Source organism: Malurus melanocephalus, unplaced genomic scaffold (assembly GCF_030028575.1).
Source record: "Malurus melanocephalus ecotype Western Australia unplaced genomic scaffold, MMel_1.1 scaffold_38, whole genome shotgun sequence".
Classification (NCBI taxonomy): domain Eukaryota; kingdom Metazoa; phylum Chordata; class Aves; order Passeriformes; family Maluridae; genus Malurus; species Malurus melanocephalus.
In genome coordinates, this window is record NW_026623270.1 from 996,008 (window position 1) to 1,020,130 (window position 24,123).

Below are 24,123 nucleotides of genomic sequence, written 5' to 3' on the forward strand. Positions count from 1 at the left end.
TTAGTTGTTCTAACTCCCAGCAAGTCTGCAGACTACAACCATAAAAAAGGAGAGAGAACCCCCTCAAAGCTAACAAAAACCTGATCCATGTCATTGCACACTGYTAAAAGATTAAAAGACACAATGGAAGTTTCCTCTTCTCCCTTTCCAAAAAAAGAAACCCAAAATGCAGACTACTTTTTCATAAATCCAAGCTGTAGAGGGGTGGCTTCCACATGAGGAGCACTCTTGCTGTGACTGTTTCATGGACTTATTTAAAATCCTATAAATTAGTAATCAAAGCAAACATTTAAATTTAATAATGAAACTCAGAATAAGACATTAAAAAAACTCCAAACCCTAATCACATTGTACCTTTGTATAAGTTTTTAAAGAATGTCTCATTTTACTAATGCTTGAATAACAGATTTTTGCCTAAATACAAGTAGTCGGAAATTAAAATTACAATTTTTTCAAAACCCGAAGTGCACGGGATATGTTTTATGACTTCCATGACATTCTTTTGAACAGCATTTTAGAGAAATGGTTTGACTACAGCTTTTACTGGGACATACTGCTATTACCTGTCACATGTGTTGCCCTTGCCAGAGTTAAGATTAAAGCTCTGTTGAGTTCTTCTGATTCTGCTGAAAGAACTGTTTTGGGATCATTGAGGAACCGTGTGAACTGTGGCTGGACTTCCGAGCTGCCCAAAGCTGTGATTAGCCTTAGAGCAGTACTCTCAACACTGAAAGAAGGAAACAGCCCAGTTAGGAAATAATGCTCATACTGCTGCTTCTAAGGTTCCAAAAATACCTATTTTTCCTCCAYGTAATGCTTCAAATAGTACAAAAACATTTGTTTTGAAAATAACAGATGTTCTTAACCTTTAGAAAAATTTAATTTTTTCTACTGTTTAATAAATTTTTCATCAACTATTTCAGCATCGTATTTCCAAATAAAGCACTCAAAAGTAGATCTGGCAAAAATTCCATGTGCAGAGACYCTGAAAAAGAATCTGAAGTCTCTCCAGTTAAGTGCTCCCCATTGTTATCTTTTGCACATCTTCATCTAAAGGATACACAGATAAATAAATCTATGCAAAACCAAAATAAAAAGGCATGAATAATGCATAGGAAGCTTCAAAGTTAACTACCACCTTCAAGCAGACAGCACTTAATTGTCCTTATTAAAAAATGAGGAAGTTAAGGAAGTACAACTTYTGATTAAAAGCACTTTTCACACCAGGTAGTTCGAAGTCATTGGAAAGACATTTGTAACATTGTGTATTTGAAATGCCAAAGGCATCATTTAAGTTCACTCCATTCTAGTCCCATGCAGCACTCACTAAAAGTGACTAACATCTGTATTTTACAGACTAAGAYGACAAAACAAGACTGAGGTCAATACAGAGAGCATGGCCTTCAATTTTAGGAGAAACTCGTCTTTTTTTCTTTATGCTTGGTAAAGGATAAGCAACTGGGCAATTCCAATTTGGACTAAGAAATTGGGAAGCCTAGTCCAGTGGAAGGCATCTCCGCCCATGGCAAAAGAGTTGTAACAAGATGACCTTTAAGGTCCATTCCAATCCAARCCATTCTATGAATCTATGAATTTACTGTATAACTAAACTTTCTCTATATGAACTGGTAATAATGAAATTACTCTGTCTCACATACTCCCACAAAATTTATTTGTGTACTYTATGCATTAATGGACACTGTTTCCCCCAACTTTTCTACAACAAACCCCAGATTCTACACAGCCATTGAATCTCATGCTCTTCAACTCTGTTAACAGTAAGGCAAACTCAAAAGCTTTTCCCAGGAATTATCAGCATAACGTCTCTAGACCTTTTCTAAACAGCTTCTTCACCTCTCTTGTATTTGAATTAGCCACTGTTTTACACTAATATGACACAAGAAGCACTTCTGGACACAACAGYTCTGGTGCACATCCTGTGTGTGGACTCATGACACTGCTGCTAGGTATGGGCAAGATGCTGCCTCATGCAACTCTGCAGAGTACTACTGCTAACATCCAGCTGTACTGCTGAGAAACACCTTACTGAGACAGCCCACAACAAGTTAGCCACAGAACTAAGACTGGGAATCACCCTTTAAATAGTTCTCATGCAGTTTTCAACAAGAAGGAGTCTGAGATTATGGTCAAATATGGCAAATGTCACTCACCAGAGATGAAGCTGGTTCTGATTCGTCTGTGGCACGGCAGCTAAGGAATGAAGATGGCTGAGGAGCTGGACTCTGTAATGTGGCTGGATGTGATGCATCCGATAGCTAAACATTTCTAGCAGAGTATGCAAAATTCCCCATGCGTGAGATTTGAACACTGTTGGCAGGAGCTGACCTTGTGAAAAAGAAATTAGTAAACTAAGTTTTACGACTGATCACACCTTAAAATACAACTACAGAGTACACTGGTTTTATAAGTCTGCAAGTCAGAATTTGATTTGAAAAACATATAACTTCCGAAGAGCATGTCTGCAAGTGCTGTCTGAATATGCTGTAAATGTAGAGCTTAATAATCTTTTGAATGAACACATACAGCAGACATGCAAATTATTTTAACAAGAGCAATTAAGTATCCTGTGTCTCTCATGAAGTATTTTTGCTTATGCTTTTCCATTAAGAATGTTTTTGTACAAGGCAGCATAGCTAGGAAGGTCCTGGCCTTAAAGTGATGGCATAAAGGGACAGTGGCACAACTCATTTGGAATTTACCGCAGCACTAGGACAGCTTTTACAATTYCTTTTATATTAATGTAATTTACACATGCTGCATAATTAAATTTTCAGTTTTACTATGGTCTCTAGTTGCCATTAAAACAAARTAGTACTTAACAGACAGAAGGAGGGGAAAAAAAAGAGTTTTCATTCTTACTGATAAAGCCTTTGATGCCCAAGGATTCTATTTCCATATAAACCAACAGGCGACTATAGGTTTCCACAAGAGCAGGAGCCAAGGCCACACTAGATTTTGCATGAGCCAGCTTAATTACCCTTGTAGCTATGCTATGAATCAGACTGAGGAAAGAGARAAMGTGTTTTTCAATCAAAAAKGTCGACTTGAAATTTAACACATTTTAAAAGTAAATGAGCAGATCTATAAATGACATATCCAGCCAGAGAAAATATTTCTGATGCTAATTAGCTACACACATATTTACAGGTTAAAAAAAAAAAAAAAAAGCTAAGCTAGCCACATATACTGTACCTCATTTTGGCATGAACAGTGAGTGAGTCCAAGAGGTTCATTGGCAATGGGGTAATAGACCCTGAGGCCATGCAATTAGTCCCCGGAAGAGGCGTCCTCATGTTGCCGTTTCCATAAATAGTCTCCACTAGTACACCCATTGGCAAAGTGAAACACTCTGAATTGGTTGAATAAGCATTGCACAACAAGGCAATTTTGTAGTCRTTCATCTGTAAGTTTTTATTCCTTAAACTCTGTTGCAGAAACCTGTGTGCCAAAGAGGTTAAACATTAAGCAGAAAGAAGAACACATATGCATTCCAGGAATACAGCCACAATAATCTCAATCAAAAAATTCGTTTTAAAATAGTAAAAAAAAATCAAAATAACTATTAATTGCACCACATCAAAACAACTACATCTTATGCCACAGTTTCACTGTGATTTTTCTACATTACAGAAATACCTTGGAAAAAAAATACACTTAAAAATGACCTTTCTAAACAAAAGCTTAACCCAATGTAATGCTTATCCACRCTTTCCAAATCACAGCATAACAAAACAAAATTGTCCATTTACTTTCAGATTCTTTATCAGTAATAAAGACTTATTATTTTGATATAAAATATATAATTTCGTTAGCTGGATAACATAATTTCACTTTTTATGAAATATTTTGAGTTTGAGCTCTGTCTTTTTGAATGACTTTGAGGTCACTCTGTTGATAACATATATACAGCATCCCATTACACAACACATTCTGAATACAGACTTGGAACTGCCTATTTCATTATGCCTAAAAATAAATCAAAACATAATAAAACTCCCAYACTCACTCATGGTGAAGTTTAAGAGAATGAGGAATGGGTATCTGTAACTTGGAGTTGTCACTATGGGCCTTCCGGTTCAGATGAATCCAAATGCAGGTCATTGCAAARGCATGAGTTGACTGGGGTTTGTTAATATCAGGTACAGGAATGTACTAAAGAAAGAACAAATGAATGTGACATATCACATGGATGAATGTACAGAAAACCAACTTAGATAGCCAGTATTCAAAAGGTCAGGTTTYTCTTTTTTCTGACTTGCAACACCGTAAGGAACATTTTTAAAGAACAGCTTTCTACCCTCATCAGYGCTTGCAATTTTAAGCCAAGAGCTCTGGAGGAGACCTGGACCTCAGTAGTTACTCTGAAAAACACACAAACCAAGTAATTTCTCTAAGACCTTGGCAAAAGGAAATTCATGACAAAGAGTATGCGATTTCCAGACATAGTTACAAAGCAGATGCTTTTTCCCTCAGCCTCACACTTAAACATTATTCAGAAATTGTATGTGCTTCCATAGTAAGTACTCAGTGGTTCAACAGTATTTTCTGAAAAATCTGAACTGTTCAACATCACAGTTAATCCTTAAACATTAATATAGTTTTCATGAAAAGGTACACATACAACCCAAAATTTAAAAGTTTTGGATCCAGACTTAGGTATACTACTGCCATTAGAAAAGGAACWCTGCCTCTCCTGCCAATATTTGCATTTCTTTCCTTTTGATACAATTACTGCKGCACACACATCCCTGACCTTGCAAGATGAGGCAGCACCAATACATAACCAACAGACCAGCAAGACAGATCCTCTTAACAGCAACAGCCAGAAATATCATTTTAAGTGTTTGTGAAAGTGAATTCTAAGAGGTATTTCTTAGGATTCAGTTTCACAAGCACTTAAAATGTAGCACTCAAAAAGTGCTAGTCAAGGACTTCCAGTAAGTGTAACTRGGAACCATCACTACAGCTGAAGCAAATAGTCTTATTAGTCTTCCCATATTTTAGGCTGACAAAAGCAATGGAAAACTCCTGACACAAATTGTACTGAACAATTTCTGTGGGTCAAAACTAATGTAGCAAGGGGAAGAATTGTTACATATGAGCTTGATACACCACACATTTGTATTATCATATCCATTYACCCAAAGGAAACAGCACTTTGGAAAGAGTAAGCAATCAAGACTTCACAATGACAATTTCACCACAACTGAAGTTTAGAACTTCCTCTAAGTGCCTCTTCCTCAAAAACTTTAATTCTAGAGGAATGTGCAAAGCATGAATAGGATYTGATCTGCTCTCACAGAGTAAATTTTAAGTAACCATTCAGTTCATTGCACCTGAAAGTGTCTTTTAGTGYACTATTCTATTACAGCCCAAAAGTAACAATAGAATTACATATCATTCCTTTACTGTCTCCTCAGTGCTTTAAMAAACTCCTTAAAACCTCAGTAAACCAAAGTCAAGGAAGAGAGGAGYTAACAGAAGTCTTTCTTGCCCCTAAAAACAAACATGGTTACAGGGACAGGAAATCCTCCAAAAATCCTTTACTTATGAAACATCTCCTTCCAACTATGCAGCACACTATTCTAAGAGTGACTCAAGAATGACAGTAATATTGACATATGAAGGTCCCAAGTTGAACTAAAAATAAAACTTTCAATATCTGAGACTTACTTCTTTCTCAGGATACAGGAGGTCAAAAAGCTTCATAACTGGGAGGAAGTCAGCCAGTGCATTCTTCTGGATGCTGCCAGAGATGAACTGGAGTAGCACCCACATCAGGTGGTCTCTTCCCTTAATGAGACCACGGCCTGCCAACTGTCAAGAACACTCAGTAACAGACAAATACTGCATGAGGAAGAAAAATCACTGCGAAGATTCTTATGAAAGGAGAAGGGTASACTAAAAGAGTTCCGGCAGAGAATTTTATAGCAGGACTTAGGGAGAAACATACATCATGTTTCCAGAAAGAAGGGAAATAGGTACATTAGTTATTACACACAAACAGATTCTAAGGGCCACAACAATTAATGGGAAGATTTTAAATGCATTTAACTCCTGAGGATCACTGCTTTGAAAAAGTAGCAACACTTAAATACTGGTCTTAAATTGCCACCTTGTAGCCCTGTAGTCAAGTACAGCTTTGCCACTACTAGCACCCAGCCACCGGTTTTACAAACTCCTACAAAGGAAGTCTCTGAGCCAGAATAACCTGAGTTTACATCATCTGGATTCACTTCGAATTTTTTTTTTTTTTTTCTTAATGAATTTCTTTATCTGTAACAGCAATTCTCTAATAACTAATATTCTACTCTTATTTTTCTTGCTGTACTTTTATACTAGATTTGTGCAATTGTGTTGCATAATGCCTATTGCTTCAATAGTTTATTAACAGTAATGACAAGAGGGAAAACAATCCATCACAAGTATAAAACACAACATACACARTAAATTTTTATGCAACATAGCACTGTGGACAAATGGAGACGAAGCAATGKGTTGAGCATGTTACAAACTGCATCTAAATATCCACAAGCTGATACTATAGTGAAGAGAAAGACTACCCCTTCCCTACTATCAACAGCATGCAGCTCTCTCAGCAAAGAACTCAGGATGTTGCTGACTGTAACCCCTCCTTTTCCTTCTTATGGAGGACAGGCATCACCACCCTTAGAATTCAGAGAGGCACCACTGAGCACCAGAGAAATAGGAAAATAATAGTATTACTTCTAATGGAWTTACTACTAGGAAGTAATAATAACTTGGAATTGTGATTGCCAGTATCACTGTAATTGGATAAATTACCTTTGATTGCTTTGAGTAGACTGATCAGACAAACAGCAAATTCCTACATCCATCTGCATTCTACATTTTATTAGTCCCCAAATGGAACAGGGCATTTGCTCTGTTCAAAACTCATTTGCAAACCAGATGCAACAGCACAGTACTTGGATCTTCTGAACTGTCTTTATGTCTTTATTCTCGTTATTAGCACACTTTGAATCCAGAGATAATGCAATAAYTTGCAACTGAATACACTAAAACCAGACCTAGCACACAGCACCCTAACTTGAGAATCTGACTTACTTCTAGAGAGAACAGTGATCAAAAAATTAATCAATTCTTACACGTAACGTACTTCTTGCAGGGATGAATGACATTTGTTTAAAAAAATACTTGTTTTGCTTTCTCAATCCCCTTACCATGTGGGAGCTATACAAACAATTTACCTTTTGATGGAGTGACAGGACCATATGAGGAAAACTTGCAAACTGAAAGAGCACAAAGAAAATGAGCTGGCTGGAGAGATGCTGCCACAGAAGCTGACTGGTTCCACCATCATCAAACTTCTCTTCAGTCTCAGACCGTTCCATGGCATACACCACAAGATCCACCAGCTGGTCCTCCAGCACAGGGCAACGTTGCTTGTGCTGYAAGGCAGAGATCAGATACAGTATTCCAAAAGCCTTGCCATCAACTCCAGAACTTGCACAGTTGCAGTTACAGTACAGTATTTTGACAGAAGGCTGGGAAGCATGAGATGAAGTCTGAACTTAAGTTAAGGATAAGCCAGTGTATTAAAGCTGCACTATGTTACAGGTCACAATGGTTTTTACATTTTATCATGCATTCCATAATTCCCTAGTTCAAAAACACAGTTCATCAATGCACAGATAACATCTGGGGGTTTTTTTGCTGTTTTATAACAAATTCAGGCAGAATGTTATTTCTCTTATCTCACATTCACAGAAAACAAAGTCCATTCTTTTAACACACAGGTGAGRGTTCTTGTGTTTGGCTTGGGGGGTTTCTGCTGGCTTTTTTCCCATTCCTTCTTTTCTCTAYTAAGTCCATTTCGAAAGTAGGGATCACCATAAAGATGTATCAAATGTAGAGGAAACATCCCAATACATGACAGAAGTATTTAATGGCTATTCTCTTTTTCATTCTCATCTACARCCTACGACTAGCAGCAGAATTCACATCTAGTTAACAGCCCTAGAACTAGATGCCATCCTATTGACACAGCACCACAGGTTACAAGACAACATCAAAAAGGCTTGAAAATTAATCCATAGTACATTCTACAAAAATTAAAATTAATCCATCGTACATTCTACATACTGTAAATAGAACAGAAATTGTACATCAGAGTGAGGAACTCCTTGGATGTTAGACTACCAGAGTCTTCATGCTGAGCTACGTAAAACCAGAAATAATTTAAAATACACACAATCTCTGATGATTTTTAATAATAATCAAGTAAGGAATGCATTATATATTCAGATATATTCTGTCAGTACAGAGGCATATAAAATAGGTCCAATACCAGTAATTTGGAAGTGAGGATTATAAATCTTCACTTCAAGACTAAGAAGTATAATGTTACCTGTTACAATTTCTTCAGTGCAACAACCTTTTTTTATTAACCTGCATTTGTATTGTTACACTCATACAATGTGCTATTTACTCAGGAAAAAAAAAACAAAACCACTTTCTGAAATAAGTTAAATTCYCCAAGTTATCACCTTGAAAATAATGTAAGCTGTTCGTTTCAATGCAATCTGTACTCAGGAATGGTCACATTTATTCATTTATTTATCTGATGCCTGTAACATAATGCAGCCTTAAAGAAAATATTATTACTTTAATCATACAAAAGAAAAGGGACTGAGCTGCTCAAACACTAATCATGAAAATGCATTACCCCTTTCCAAAGGCAAAAAAGGTGTATGTAAAAAAAGTTTTAGAATATCATCCCAATACTCATAAAACATTTTAGGGATGCCTTAGATGAATTCTTCGACTTACTAGCCAGGCAGCCTAAAAAAAGGCTAATATAAAGATACAATAAGAGTAAAGAGAGATGCTGAAAGGAGATGCTTGTTCTACCTTCATTGATGGTAGTCTTTTGCTATGAAAAAAAAGAGATTCTCTTCAATTAAAAATAGAATGCAAGAATTGAAAAGTTGACAAAATACAGTGAACAGCATCCCCTGTTGCATGCTCTTTGCCAGCTCAAAACTGAGAAAGCTACAATTCCAGCTGTGCTTTCTTGAAGCATGCTTAACACAAACCTCTAACTAAAACATAAAGCATCAATGATACCTTTTCTTCCAGTATGCAATGTCATTATCACAGACCAACCACGGTACAGGTTTACAGAGAGCAGTATTGGCACCATCAATTTAGAACACTTTGGGTCTTTTGTGGCTCACTTTTCTCCCCCTCCCAAAGCAACTAATTATGAAGCAGAGCAGGGTGCAACAGACAACACTACAGACTAGTTTATAATCCAGCATGCAAAACTACTATGTACAGGGCTTGAAATTTAATAGTTTGCTAAGCACTGGGTTAATTTCCAAAAGCCTGATCATGTTAGGTAGGCTATATTAATTTAGAATAAAGTTATTCAAAGAATACAACATGAAAAAAATATTTCTGTTAAAAAGAGACCAGAATTTCCAGTAAGAGTTTTCAATATTCTGAATAATTCTAAGACTGGGAAAAGTTTAGGCGCCAGRAAATTAAAAAAATGAATTAAAGCTTTTATTCTGAAAACCACACTTTCATTGCTTTAAAAATAATTTTCCATCAGAAAATAGCGGTACATTACATTCTGTCTTCATTAATTTAATTTTCTGGCTTTTTTTTCCTGTATTTTCACTGAATACACATTTCTGTGCAGATTTTCTATCTATAGTTTCAGAACTCTCAGAAATAAAATGCTGTGCTACACAAGAATTTGCAGGATTGGGTCCTTGCTTTTTATTASCTGCTCATAAATGAAACAAAATCTCATTATAAACTGAGATGAATAAATTCATAGGTGAGAGCTRCCCTCAAAAATAGGTAGGAATTCATGTTCTGGCATGGCTTAAGTAAAACAAAAATGAACAACAAAAAATCTCCAAATACTGTTTTGGATTACGTATGGAAAAATATAGCATTCAAAACCATTATGCTTTTTCCCTAAAGTAAACGTAATTTGAATTTTTACAATTTGGTTGCACAAACACATTCTCCATTTTGTTCTGAAAATAGCACTTAAAGATCTGACAAATACACAATTTCATTGAAAACATTATCAAACCATGAAGAAATACAGGGGAGAAAAAGCATTTTCATGACAACTTGACAGTAAACTTTCTTGAAACCAGCCCTCTGATGGACCAGTGGTATTTCTTTAAGTGGATCAGATCTTCGATTGGATGATGACTTATTGCTCTTACTTGTGTTTGAATTTTTAATTCCTTCTTTTCTGAGGAGGGTCAAGACAGGGCAGGTATCAAGGGGTGGGGCASGGGGCATGGCTAGCATTAGAAGTGTTTCCTAAAAGGAAAGTATTTTAAGCAGTCAGTAAGGCTGGCTGACAGCTATGATAGCTTTTGAGTTTTTTAAACAAACATTTAGTAAAAATCTACACCTTAGAAATGGACTCAAAAGACCAAACCAAAGAGGTCAAGATCCTTAAAAGAGTAAACAATATCTTCAAAATTCCAATTCAAAATGCCTTAAGTAGTTAATACATGACAGAACTGATCCCACACTTTCATTTTCCAAAACTGTATGGTACAAGGACACAAAACCTCAAAGCTTATTGTTTATATTATACCTGAATCTAACATCTCTTCCAAGTTTGGCAGCCATTTTCAAGTCTCTCTCATAAAAAAAATGAGTAAATTTCAATAAGGAACATGTACTTGAGGGCTCTCAATGCACACCTTTACAACCAGGAATATATAAAAATTAATCACACTCCTTAAACTAAGTACTTTGCCATGTTAACACCAGTAAAGTTGCATAGTAAGATTTCAACATCAACCTACATTTTAGAAGTGAAAGTCAATTTTTAAATATTGCATTATGTCATTCCTTCCACTTGATGATTCTCCTTACAACAGCTTCCCCATGCTAATTATGCTGGTTTGCAGGAGAGCTAGCAGAGAACACAACTGCACATTTACCTGCACAGAGTATGGCATATGTCAGCTGCAGATCACCACGGTTTGTTTAAAAGGTGACCAGCAAATACACTATTTAAAAAGCAAAATCTTTAAGTCAGTAGCTGCTAATTAAACATTTGTACATTACAGAAACAAGACACCTGAAAATTACCTTGTCTTTCAAATATTCCCCAAACCAGAGACATCAAAGTAAGTCTTTGATTGATTAGAGGACTGCACCAAGATCCTAACTGCAACTATGCAAGCAAAAATGGCATATTATTCTTCATGCACGCCTATACATATAGAGAAGGTAAAGATATAAACCAAAACCTCCAAAGTGAGTTCATGTCCTTCAGATATTACTTTAGTTCCATTTTAAGAACCAACTGTAAAATCCCTAAACCTAAACTTAATGCAGTATCAGTGCACTAAGACACTTTGAACTGTTAATCATTTTCCAAAAAAACCAAACTGTTACATAGTTCAAAAAATTATTTAAAAAATAACTAAGAATTGAAATTATCACCCCAGCTAGCAGCAGAAATAAACTGCCGTAGAACTGTAGAATCATTTAGGTTGGAAAAGACCCTTAAATCTTGAGTCCAACCCAAACCATGATAGCATACAGGATATAATACAATGTAAATCCCTACTTCCTATATACCAGTTCAAACAGATGTACAAGGGTATGTACTGTCCCACACAAAAGTATACAGTAGCAAAAACTCAGAGTCCCCAGACACCAACAACAGAAACATTCTCCAGTCCWTATTTTACAGCCGGACTTAAAGCCATATACTTAATAGGAGTATCAGAAAACTTCATCCCACACGAAAACTTAGAATCCTAAAAAGGAACACATTAATCTATAAACATATGAAATTTTACCTTCATTTTTCTCCCTGCAAGGTTAACAGGATAGCTGGATTTGTATGGTTTTTACACAACTCAGAGATGGCTTGAGTGAATGATTTTCTAACACAGATCTGCTTAGTTAAGACTGAACCCGAAAATTTCGTTGTTCTTCTCCAAGAGTATTTGAGAGCTAGGACAAATCTGGCTGAACCATACCTAGATTGTGATGCCAAAAGATTCAAATGAAGGCTCCAATCCTGCAACTGGATCTCTGTAAATAGTTGACAGGGCATACAAGCAACTTCACATAAATAATTAATGATCATAAAAAAATAATGATCATTGCATTGAGGTGTTTCTGTATTTATTCTGAAACAAACTTGACACTATTTGCATTTTTAAGTGTCTTCTATTATAGTGACAGTTCATTTGTGCAGGTTATTTCTCTAATAATAAAATACAAATTTATCAGCCATTTTACTCAAAGCATTGACATAGTTACACAACTTCTGAAAAGGATGCTGCTATTTTTGTCAGGCGACCACATTAACAGATCAAATTATAACACAAAGCTAACTTGCACCTAAAAACAAGTAAAATTTTAATGTTTTCCACAGTTTTAAGCAGAGTATATTAATGTTTAAATGGAACATATTTCCTGTTGTATACCACTATACCACCCACCTCTGTATTTGTATTTTCAACAGCYCAAACATCTTTATGCTGGTGTAACTGTAGTAGCACAGCTATAGTTCATGTTCTGTCAGCATTTCCTTTATAAGCTACATTCTTCATGTTTGTTCCTTGGCCATAAAAATTCACGCCAGGATGAAACTTTGTGTAGGAATTCCTATACTAGCAAACAAATTTTAAGAAGTATAGTTTAATACATTTAATTTCTTCAATTACTTTTAGAGGACAGTGAAGTAGGAGTTAACACCCAGCATTTTTAACGGATTTTTTTTTTACATGAAAGCACAGACCATCCATAGATATAAGAATAAAATGGGTTCAACTAATTTTTGTCTAGATCTTGTATTATTTACCAGCTACAAGATGGATGGAGGAATAGTCTGGKTTATCAACTCAATGCAGACACAGAAAAGACACACAAATACTACTCATTTAAACAGTAAACCTAGCAGCTCAGTTCCAAGGTTTAACATTTCAGCTGCTTTAAGTCTCAGATACAGAAAATTGTCATATACAACACAGAGTACTGTTTGCCAAGATGTAAGAATTTGCGCATTCAAAAATGTTGTCCCAATTCAGAAAATGCACTGGTGTATTCCATTAYAGTGGGAATTATACACAAGGTTTCAAGATCATGTAAATTTTATAGTCAAGTTACAAACCTGAAAAAAGTTTCTTAATGGAAACACTGACACAACCTTCACTATAGTATTGCAAACAGCAACGCTATTTTATAAATCTTAAACACAGTTTTTTTAAAAGTATGTGTGGCAATTATTAGTGTAATGAAGGATAAACTAAATATAGCAYGTGGTACATAATTCAAATTTCAGGCAGAAGTCCACTTGGTTGATTTGCTCAAGTGTTTATTTGAACAAGTAGTCAAAATTTTAAGAAAGTACTTCTTGTGTGGTATTCTGCACTACTTTTCTTTCACCTAGATTGGAGAATATTACAATAGCCTGTTGGGAAGTTCTTTACAGAGGCTTCCTAACAATAAGAAAATTCCACTAGTAAACCTTTCTTTTSTTAAATGATGCATTTACAGCCTTGTGTTTTTATAATTAAGTCCAGTGGATGTTTTTTCCACCTGCTTAAGGAAAGAAATTTTAAACTAAAAATCTCTCCTAATCCRAAAATTCCAGCAAAGTAGAAGTTATGACTGATAATGGAAATGGTAGTAGTCCATTCCTRTGAAAATTTTAGGACCAAAGGACCACTGACCTTCAACTTTATGCTACTCGTATCTCTAAAGAATTAGGTGAGAATTTGCCCTTGACTAATGGTCCTGCCAATTTCAAGCCCTGACTGTACATGTATTCTCTACCTGGAATCAGTGGCTACAAAGCGGCCAGCGTATCGTTAGTCACAATACAACAGTAAGGTTGTGAACATACCTGAGCAATGTTCAAGGTCTAGAGCATTGGAGGATGGGCAGGACAAGACAGGACAGAACAAAAATAAAGGAAGAAAAAAAGAAAAGACAAAACAGTGACTATGAGGCCAGCCTCAAGGATCCCCAAGTCAGACTAAGCCCACCCACTCTAAGGTTTCAAAAGAAAGTATGTAACAAAACAAAWCCCAGCTTTCTACTATTCTAGTACTATAACATTCCAATATAACAGTGTAAAACAGTGCTTTAAAAACTACTGAAMAATAACCAGTCTCCTACTGTCTGTCAAAGGTGTACTTGAGGTTGGCCTTATAGGAAAAAAAAGCAATGCAAAAAAAAATCATATTTTAAATCTCTACTTTTCAATTTAACATTCGTAAAGCAATATACAAATGATAGGAATAACTGTGCCCAATTAACCTAATATGATCTCATAAAAAAAAAAATCACTCTCTGTACCTAAACTGTTTTGCTTAGTTAGCTATAGCAAAGAAAAGAGAAAAAGAATAGTGCAGATTCTATGCAGAATTAAATCACATGTTACAGCACAGTACAGTACCTGCTTATTCAGACCTAGCATATTGCAGACCATATCCCTGGAATATGGTTGTTCCAGCACATATCTCAACAAAGCAGTCTGTGGCTCAAAGAGATCCTTGAAAAAGAAACAAGCAATCACATACAAAAAAAATATTGCCTCAAGATTATGTTTAATACTGAGTTTACATTTMATTGAATTAAACAATGTAAGAATTAATGTTTAATTTATGCAGATATGTATTATCTGGCAAATCGTCTTGCTCTCTGATAGCCAAGAGAAATGAGAAAATGATCATAGCTCCYAAGAAGTGGCAGCTTTTATGAGGACCAAGTAGAAGTACATTCTTCATCCAAAGGATTGTACACTTCTTGGAWCAGCCTTGAACTCAAAGGAAACAAGGTAAGACGACTGAGGAAATGCACCAAAATGCATAAAAATCAGGACTAATGTGAAGAAATCAGATATGGAACAACTGCTCACTGCATGTTCCAACAGCTGAATCACTTCAAATAAAAACATTATCTGAAGCTGGGATCAAAACCAACTGAAGGAGTTGATTCCCCATGCAAAATGAAGCTGAAATGTAGCACTCCTTGTCCAAGGAATGCTAAGGATGCTAAAAGCTCACAGGCACTCAAGAAGAGTCTGAACAAATGTTTGGGAGATGAAGATTTGCTAAATACAGGAAACACACAAAATGATAATGGCTGTAGATTGTGAACACTATACATGTGCATAAGACAGTACATACATTAGATACACTGCATTTATTTCCTTCCTTAGACATCTAGGATTTAGGGAATGGGATGCAGGACAACATGGATTTTTGTCCTGATCCTTTAAATTCTTTCAGTACACCACTACTCCACACTCAAGAGTTTTAAGTTTAAATATGCAAATTTGTAGTTTGAATTGTAAAACAGTTTCTTGTAGAATAATGAAGAGCATAGAAAAGAGGAGATTACTTTCCCATTTTCTTCCATCTAGCCAATTTTCCAATCAATTCTCTGCTTTCACTTGCCCTCTCTCACACACACCCCCCCATAAAGCCCATTAATTATGTCTCATGTTCTTCAGCATCCTGGGCAGTAGTTAAATCAAACACTACTTTCAAGGTTCTCTCTATATACTCTGAAATCATTGAAATATAAAACATCTACACCTTCAAAGTTAGCCTAACTGGAACAAATGGATATTYATAGTTGAAATTTTCCCTTGCTCTAATGACATACAAGTTTTGAATTTTCTCAATATAGCATGTTTAAGCAATTTCATAAGGCGTACCTTATCATATGGTAGGAGACCTTTCAGAGGAAAACGAAGGGTTGTAGGATCCAGCTTCCATGAGTTACACATGGCACCTGAGTTATTTACCACAGGAAGGAGGCTACAGCGACCTACATATAATGAAACAAATTCTCAACCAGCGAAACTGGCCTAATCACTCTGATGCAAAAACTGGCCTCAGCCACTTTTATGCTCTCCTTAAATTTCCACTGTTTAAAACTTTTTACCATAGGATTGCTTCAAACTATCYTATTTTTCTAACCAATTTCAACTAATAAAATATTCAAGCATTAAAGTCCCCATTTACTCAGGCTGGGTACCCCAAACATAAAAGTATTTGCAAATATTAATATAAAARTACCCTTTTAGACCACCAGAGTACTGCCCCCCTGTCATTGCTAAACCTAGGGATTTGATTTGGTACCCTGACCCTTTCCACAAAGCAAACAGTATACAAGTATATAATCTAGTCTTTCAATCTCCCTTCATACAAGACTGTGTTCAGTAAAGCAGTCAAATGCAAGTGTGTGTATTCCAATTACAGTCAGTRAAGATCCAGTCAATTCAGTCACCAAAGGCCAGGGAGACCTGGCTGATCACACATGAAGTGAATTTGACAGGCTAAATTAACACTTGTTAATCAATGTAAATTAGACAACAACCTTTATTTATTTCAGTTGCTTAAATATAAGCATTGGAACTGAGCCCAAGCAAACCTGTATCAGCATCTAAATTTAGGTGCCTCAACTTTGACCTCYCTCAGTTCAAATTCCATGACTTCTATTATCCAAACTGGCGATATATTCACCAGGTAAAACAAGAAGTAAATAAATATTTATTTATTCCTTTCAATTGTATCTATACAGATTATTTACAAATATAACATTTGGAAAAAACAGTATGTGATCCCTGTAAGTCCTATAAATAAAAGCTATGCCACACTTTCAACAGAAGAATAACTAGATGCTTCTGAAACAAAATGCTTTAGAGTATTACAGATGGATTCACACTTTTAATCTCTGAACTGAAGAAACTCAGTTGCAATAAACCTTGCTCAGAACTAAAAAACAATGCAGCTATTATTAAACTACTCAAYGCCATTTTTATCTTTTGAAGAAAAATGCAGCAAGCATCACATTAAAACAGCCAAATTTTGATCATCACATTTCCAGCAATAAACGAAGATGAGCATTTCTTCCACAGAAAAGCAGAGCCAGTACTCATCTGAGCTAGGAAACGTTCACCAGAAGCCAACCCTCTGCAACAACAGAGAGGAGGCTGAGCAGCCACAAAAGCTCCAATGGAAACTGAAGATAAAACACTCCATGACTAACATACCAGTGGATAGGTATTAATTCAAAATCCTTGAACACAGAAATACCACAATCTTCCTAATCTACTAGTCACCTGTAGTTAGAAAGCATATGACTAGCTAACAACTAGTACRCTTCTACTACCAGCTGGTAGCAAAAAGTTATTTTGATCTCATCAATATAAATTTTCCCCTTCCAATCAAAAGCTGAAGGGAACCAAGTATGAGAAAAAACTGACAAGGGTAGAAGTATTAGGCGAAACATAAAATCTGAATTATTTTGCTTAGATAATATATGTCCCAAAAGGTTCTAAGAAACAAAACAGTTCAAAATAGATTCATTTATTTTAAAGTCATTAAGCCATTCTCTTACCACAAATGGAATTTATTCTTGCTGTAGGTCGGAAGGTATCCACAAAATCTGATACTAAATTACCTAGCAACTGGGTGAGAAGAGGAGAAAAAAAATCAGTAAYTAAGTTCCAGACACTGATAAGGAACATTTAAGAATTAAAAATATATGCATGTATGCATTTAAAATATGCAGGAATCTACTAAAATAACTAGCTTCCTATGCATTTCAAAAATTTGGAAAAATCACCTGGAAGATAAAGCCACAAAAGGAAAAATGTAGCATTAGAAAGGAGGTATAGGTAGCACTCTTCTCAGTTTACACTCRAGTAGGAGCTCATATAAGAACTGACTACTATGCAAACTATGTAATGCTTAGATTATTTAAAATAAGCTGTAATTTCTGTTCATAACAAATCTCTGCTGCTGAATAACAATTTTACATAGAAAAATGACCCAAATTAGTACAATCTAGTTTAAATCGTGTCTCAGACGTAACAGTTTTCCCATTAGTACAAGAGTTGGGATTGTACCCTTTTCCAAACACTTAATTATTCTAACAGAACGTAAAATTAAAAACTGGATCATTATTACATCATTTTTTGGGAACAGTGAGCATTTTCATCCCATCAGAGTCCCTAATATTTCTGCRTAACTGAGTTTAAAAATAGAAAACACTGGTCAGCTATGTAAGGTGACTCTTTTTATCCTGAAGCCATAGAGAAAGCACAAAGTAGTAGGTATATACAACCTGCATTTTCAAATGTATTCAACAAAACCTACTCAGGGCTTCAAGAGTTTTGAACACCAGCCCATAGGTCAAAATTATGTCATGAGTTTCATGCAAGAACACAGGGAGCTGCTGCTGCAAACACATCAAGCCTGTATTTTAATTTATATAACTAAACACAGAGCTTACTGTTGAGTAGATTTTAAATTTTCACATAAACTTTGTTTCAAAAAACAAGCTTTGTGTGCAACAAAATTCCAGAGTATATTATTTGACAYCATATCATTACCCAGTGGGGAAGTTTTCCTTCAGGATATAGTTTTCTGATTTCTGTAACTGCAAAGTAGGCAGGCAACAAACAGGCATTTCTTTCCAAGATGTATGCTACCACCTATAAATAAAAAAATAAATCAGTRTAAAAAACTCTGGATAGGGTAAATGAATGTGCAATCTGTCTACTAGTCTGAGCTCACTCAAAGAGATACAAGAATTAAAACACTTTTTCTTAAGTTCTGATAGTACTACTTCAATCTAAAAAATGCTTTAATTATACAAGCATAARTTAGACTGTTTAAGCCTAAGAGAGACCATGCCTCAAGGTATGGAAAACATTTACTATTTTTATTCACTCAGAAAAAATTATTAATCATTATTATATCCTATACACYTTAGGCAAGTCAAACATTGGGCCTGACTCTCTTGTTACGGATTTTAATACTTATTTATAATATCTCACAAAAGCACTTTGTTTACTGCATAAAATGCAATTACAGTAAAGAATTAGAACACAAAGGATAGGGCTTTCCTGTTGAACTACATGAATGATCAGTCACCCCAGCTACCAGAAACTCACTAAGAACAAAAGAATGAGGCCAATCTTCCTCCACAGTGGTATAAAATCCATATAGTTACCTCTCTTGCTGCTAAGAGCTGCTGTACAACAGCTGAGCTCACAGTGTTTGGAATTGTTACGATTTTCTCTAGGATCACTTTCAGCAGATCGCGCACACCCTGAATGAAAGCACATGAAATTAATGTTACCAGAGATATTCTTTATTTCTGGCAGAAAGACTACACAATCAGTATGGTCAGACCATATTTTGGCAAATTAGTTCTTGCTGCTAAGCAAGACAAACTGCTACTATTAATACCAATCACATTAAATTTTAACAACAATTACATCGAATTCCTTATACAACTTCTCAGTCTTAGGGTGCTCCAGAAGAGAAAGTAACTGTTGGTAGTTGGTTTTCATCCAGAGATATAAAACCTAAAATGCCTACTGCTGCCTGACCAGAGTACAATTGCTGTATTTTATGTTTTCTGCTCTACCATGATTAACAGTGMTGTGAAGTGATTCTCTGCAAGACATGCATGGTTTCCTACTCCTTCTGTTGGAGCTGTACCATGCCAAGGACTCAGGTTTCAGGAATTTTTTGCTATGTAGCAACAAGGGTTAAAGCAGAAACCCTTAAGCAGAAAGCCAGCCTTAATGCTTGATACTTTCATTGTTCARTGTTTACCACTTCTGCACCTGCATTAGGGTTATTTAGCTTGTAACTGAAAAAGGAAAGGTGACTGTAACAGAGAAAAGAATATGAAGAGTTACACTGAAAATGCATAATCATTTCTTAGGGTAAAGCTCAACTATGAAAAGCATTAGAAGTGGTCTCACTGAATTTTCTTTTTTAAGAAAAGCAGACTTTGGAAAAATTTTATGTCTCGGAGATAAATAATTGCTAAAAAAGGTAACAAAAACCATGTCTTTGCAAAGAGAAGGAAATGAGTGGAAAATACCTTGTAGTCTACACCTCCAATAATCTTCCGAACCAATTTAAATGTTAATGCCCACAGCTGAGTCCTTTCCCATTCCAGTGTATCTGAGTTTATCAGAGATTCACAAACCATCCTAGCAGAAGACGATAATGCAAGAAAGAATGAATGGCAGATAATAAGCACATTTTCCAGCATTAACTATACAATGTCATTGTAAAAATACTTCCAATATAACATCTTCCAAGTATCTTATAAATTGTTCCAACATGGCCTACCTGGGTGGTAAAAGTCCAGTTTCTACTGCCATTGCTAGGCAGTCATAGAGAAAAGAAATTCTTTTAGGACTATGTTGGCTATGAATGAATCTTACAATCCACTGGACACATTGTTCATGGGATTCCTGTAAAAGAAACAGGAGAGAAAGAATGTATTTACAGGTAGTGAAACAAACTATAAAATTCATATAGCATCCTATTTTGAAAAAATGAAATTAACACAAGAACAAGACTATAAACTGGTAGAAGGAATACAGTTGCCCAACCTATAGTTTTCCCTACAAGTCTTTTGATTTTATTTTGAAGAAGCTCACTTGTCCAACAAAAGTTGGTCAGCTGTCCAGTACAGGAAACATTTTMTAGCTTAACCACTGATTTCTAGAGTTGGTTTTCACATGTCAGTTAGCATAGACTAAAACTGTTCTACATTATTCTTTCCTTTTCACATTCATAATCAAATTCAGTGAAATCTGATGAACGGGACTCCAATTATGGAGCAGCGTCTGGAGATAGCTACCTTTTGAAAGGTGATTTTTAAACTTAAACATCTATTTGATTTCTTTTTCTTTTACCTGCTTACTCACTTCTATCAGAAGTTCTGTAATAAACGCTTTTTTTGCTCTCTACTTCTTTACTGTTATGCTTCTGTTTGCTTATCTTTATTTGCACTGCACACCAAYCTCTGCTAAACAGCTCTACAACCTTACAAATCTCTAAACTACCTTTCTTTTCTTGCAAAGTCTTCCTTTATTTGAAACAAGATTCTGAATGACTGGACACAGATGTTATAACTTAAGTGCTGGTCTACTAGAAAAGGTATCTTTATATTAAAAGAAGTATATAAAGCACACAGATGTAAGCAACAAATCAAAYATTAACCTGGGAAAGACTGCTCCAGAACTGTCTAAAAGCTCCCAGGCAGCTGATCAGTTTGGTTCTCTCATCTTCAGGAGTGTCCATAAACATCCTAATGCAAATAAGAACATTAGTTATTAGCAGTACCCAATGAAACAAGTAGAAAATACATTTATACATAAAATTTTGTACCAATACAGTAATACCACACTTACCCAGGGAAAGCCTCTTCAATTACTTCTGTTTTCTGTAAGAGAAAAACCCTGAGTGAGACATTGTTAGAAAAAAGGTTTTCTACGAGTATCACACCACCAGGATGAAGGACAAAAGAGTAAGTTGTACTGTTATGGGACTGTACAGAGAACAATGGACCTCTTCTGCTAAGTCACAMTGCTCCAAAGATGAGATTGCTTTGTTTTCATACAAACATATAAACCTCGTACTTCCAGATTAAGGCTCTGTTTCTTTGTTTTGGGTTTTTTTTGTCTTCTAAACACCTTAATTCACTTCCCAAACTTGGAGAAATTGTTATATTATTACAGTTCTCTTTTCATAATTTGAAAAGCTAGTATTTTGAATCCCATTAATTTTTTGTCCCACATATGTTCCATGACAGTTACACCATTCAATTAAATACAACTACTCTTTCATCCAAATTTAGATCCATTGCTTTTTAAATTCYGTTGAATCATGTAATGGTCTGATAATAGGTAAAACACTATATATRAATATCCAGTTTATTTCCTCTGAAACATTCCTTTTCTCCCTTCTTCAACTTCATTTTGTTCAAAGGCTTCTACATCATTATTCTAAAACTTCAGCAAATAGGTTCTGAAAAATACTATCTTACAGCTTTTCCTACCTTTTGTAAGAATTTCATATTATACTYAGGTGTGATCTATCACTCAACACCAAGTATTTTCATTGTTATATTACAGACATAAGAGCATGTAACAAAGTCAACTTTCTGGTGTTCCTTTTCAATCATTTGGYCCAGAACTGCCTGTCACTGCCACTCAAGAAGCAAAGGAGAAACAGACACTCATCTGCTCTGCAAAGAAACGGAGGTTAAGGTTTGCTGCTGTCCACCATGTTGGTACTACCAGCAGTGAAAGCAGTATCTTGCTATTTTATCAGTTATAGCTCCAAAAACACAGTGACATTTCCTCAGGAATTATTTTGTTGTTCTATATCRATTTTAGTGCATAAGACAGGCAATCTGACAACAAAGGCAAATGACTGCATTAAAAATGTGAAAATAATCTGAATGGCAGTGTCAAATCAGTCACATGTAGGCAGTTAATACACTATAAGCAACTTAACACGACACAAAGAAAAGTACATCATGCATTTTATAATGCCAACTTCAAAACTGAAGGTTGGATTTTTCTTCCCTCGACTGAAATTCATCATATGAAAATAATTTTTAATTTCTCCGAGACCTACATATTCTTTCCAGTTCAGACAATTCAATCAGTTTCTTTTGTCTGAAATGTCAGTCAGGCTTTCATTCAGGACCTTATCAGCTACTGTCACCCCAGTGCTTCCAACTGTAAAGGTCTTGTATCTACCAAGAAGCTCATTCATTTGTGTTCCACAAATGTGTGACATAATGACCCACTGACTTGGGTTTACACGGGAAAAGTCCTTTAATTTAACTTCTTTCTATCATATGGTCACCCACCTAGAGAGGACAAAGGGAAGCCAGTGGACATACTTTTTCTGAACAATATTTTTAATACTGTCTCTCATAGCATCTTTCTGGATAAGTTGTTGAACTGTGGGATGAGCAGGTTCACAGTGTGCTGGCTGAAGTACTGGCTGGAGGGCAGAGCTCTCAAGGTGACATTCAGTGGGGCTGCATTTGGSTGGTAACAGGTCACCCGTGGTTACCTCTGGGCTCAGTTCTGTAGTCAGTCACGTTCAATGCATTTTTCCATGTACGAGTTGAATGCAGAATTAGCAAATAAGATGATGATGATACTAAACCAAGAGGAGCTGTTGGCTCTCTTGAGGGATGACAGGCTGAGTAGACTGGAGAACTGGGCAATCAGTGATATGAAATTTAGCTAATGCCAGATTCTGTACTTGGGACAGACTAATGCTGAACACAAGTATAAATTGGGAAAGGAGTGATTGGGGATCAGCCCTGCAGAAATGGATTTGGAGGTGCTGGTGGGCAGCAGCTCAGTGTGAACCAGGGGGGAGCCTGGGTAGCCAGGAGGGAAACCCCATCCTGGGGTGCGTCAAAGACTATGTTCAACCAGCCAGACAAAAGAGCTGATAACCCTGCTGCACTCAGTGTTGGTGTGGCCTCACAGTGAGCACTCTGAGCAGTTCTGGGGCCCACAAATTAAGAAGGATGTGAAAGTCCTTGAACGCATCCAAAGAYAGGCAGCAAAGCTAGTGAAAGGGCTGGAAGRAATGTCCTRCGAAGAATGGGGAAGGGCTTTGAGCTAACTGCGCTCCATTCTGCAGGCAGCATGGTGCGTGTGTATTTCCACAACATCTGATCATGCCATTATGYTGGCTGCAGGAAAACGTCTCCGCAAGACGTTCATCTTCTCACAGTCTCTTTCAAAGGGTCTCTTTAAACTGCTCATTTTACAGCAAACTCAAAGCACTGTATTCGGTACTGGGTAAGCAAGCCATTTTATGCACAGTCCTACTCCACCCCAGCTTTCCTGTAAAACTGAGGGAGGGGCAGATCCCGCCCTCAAGAATCACCGTCCTTATGGCTCCCTCGGGCACCGCCGCCGGGTACACTCGCGAAACACCTGCCTGCGCCARAAAACACCTAAAGCCCCTCTCCCACCTGCTTTTTCTCTCCTTCAGGACGGCCCCACCCTGCAGAGGGAGCACGGCGGGCCGCAGGGACCCGGACGAGCGGCGGGCCTGCCCACAACGCTGCCCCGGCAGCGGCGGCGCTCCGGGGACGGACTCACCACCACCTCCTCGAAGATGCTCTGCAGCTGCGTCTCCATGGGCACCATGGGGATCGCCATGGGGGCGGCCCGGCCCCGCGGGGCCCTTTGTCAGSCGCAGGCGGCGGCGCCCACCGCTCCTTGTCCCTCCCGCCGGAAGT

The 24,123-nt window shown here is 36.6% G+C and overlaps 1 protein-coding gene across 2 annotated transcripts in view; it reads right to left on the bottom strand.

Annotated features, from left to right (window-relative positions):
- Positions 1 to 24,123, bottom strand: part of MED23 (mediator complex subunit 23) — a 37,192-nt gene extending 13,069 nt beyond the window's left edge. The window contains exons 1-18 of one of the 2 annotated variants that reach the window (XM_057364378.1): positions 23,984 to 24,123; positions 21,254 to 21,285; positions 21,063 to 21,150; positions 20,184 to 20,308; positions 19,930 to 20,041; positions 19,045 to 19,143; positions 18,422 to 18,523; positions 17,425 to 17,494; positions 15,737 to 15,849; positions 14,471 to 14,566; positions 13,916 to 13,933; positions 7,251 to 7,451; positions 5,695 to 5,838; positions 4,028 to 4,173; positions 3,214 to 3,459; positions 2,881 to 3,023; positions 2,172 to 2,346; positions 564 to 727 (exon numbers count right to left, since the gene is read on the bottom strand). In XM_057364378.1, the coding sequence (XP_057220361.1) occupies positions 564 to 727; positions 2,172 to 2,346; positions 2,881 to 3,023; positions 3,214 to 3,459; positions 4,028 to 4,173; positions 5,695 to 5,838; positions 7,251 to 7,451; positions 13,916 to 13,933; positions 14,471 to 14,566; positions 15,737 to 15,849; positions 17,425 to 17,494; positions 18,422 to 18,523; positions 19,045 to 19,143; positions 19,930 to 20,041; positions 20,184 to 20,308; positions 21,063 to 21,150; positions 21,254 to 21,285; positions 23,984 to 24,043 (2,134 nt within the window). In that variant the 5' untranslated portion in view covers positions 24,044 to 24,123. The remainder of the gene's footprint in view (positions 1 to 563; positions 728 to 2,171; positions 2,347 to 2,880; positions 3,024 to 3,213; positions 3,460 to 4,027; positions 4,174 to 5,694; positions 5,839 to 7,250; positions 7,452 to 13,915; positions 13,934 to 14,470; positions 14,567 to 15,736; positions 15,850 to 17,424; positions 17,495 to 18,421; positions 18,524 to 19,044; positions 19,144 to 19,929; positions 20,042 to 20,183; positions 20,309 to 21,062; positions 21,151 to 21,253; positions 21,286 to 23,983) is intronic. The other variant, XM_057364379.1, reaches the window with a different exon arrangement.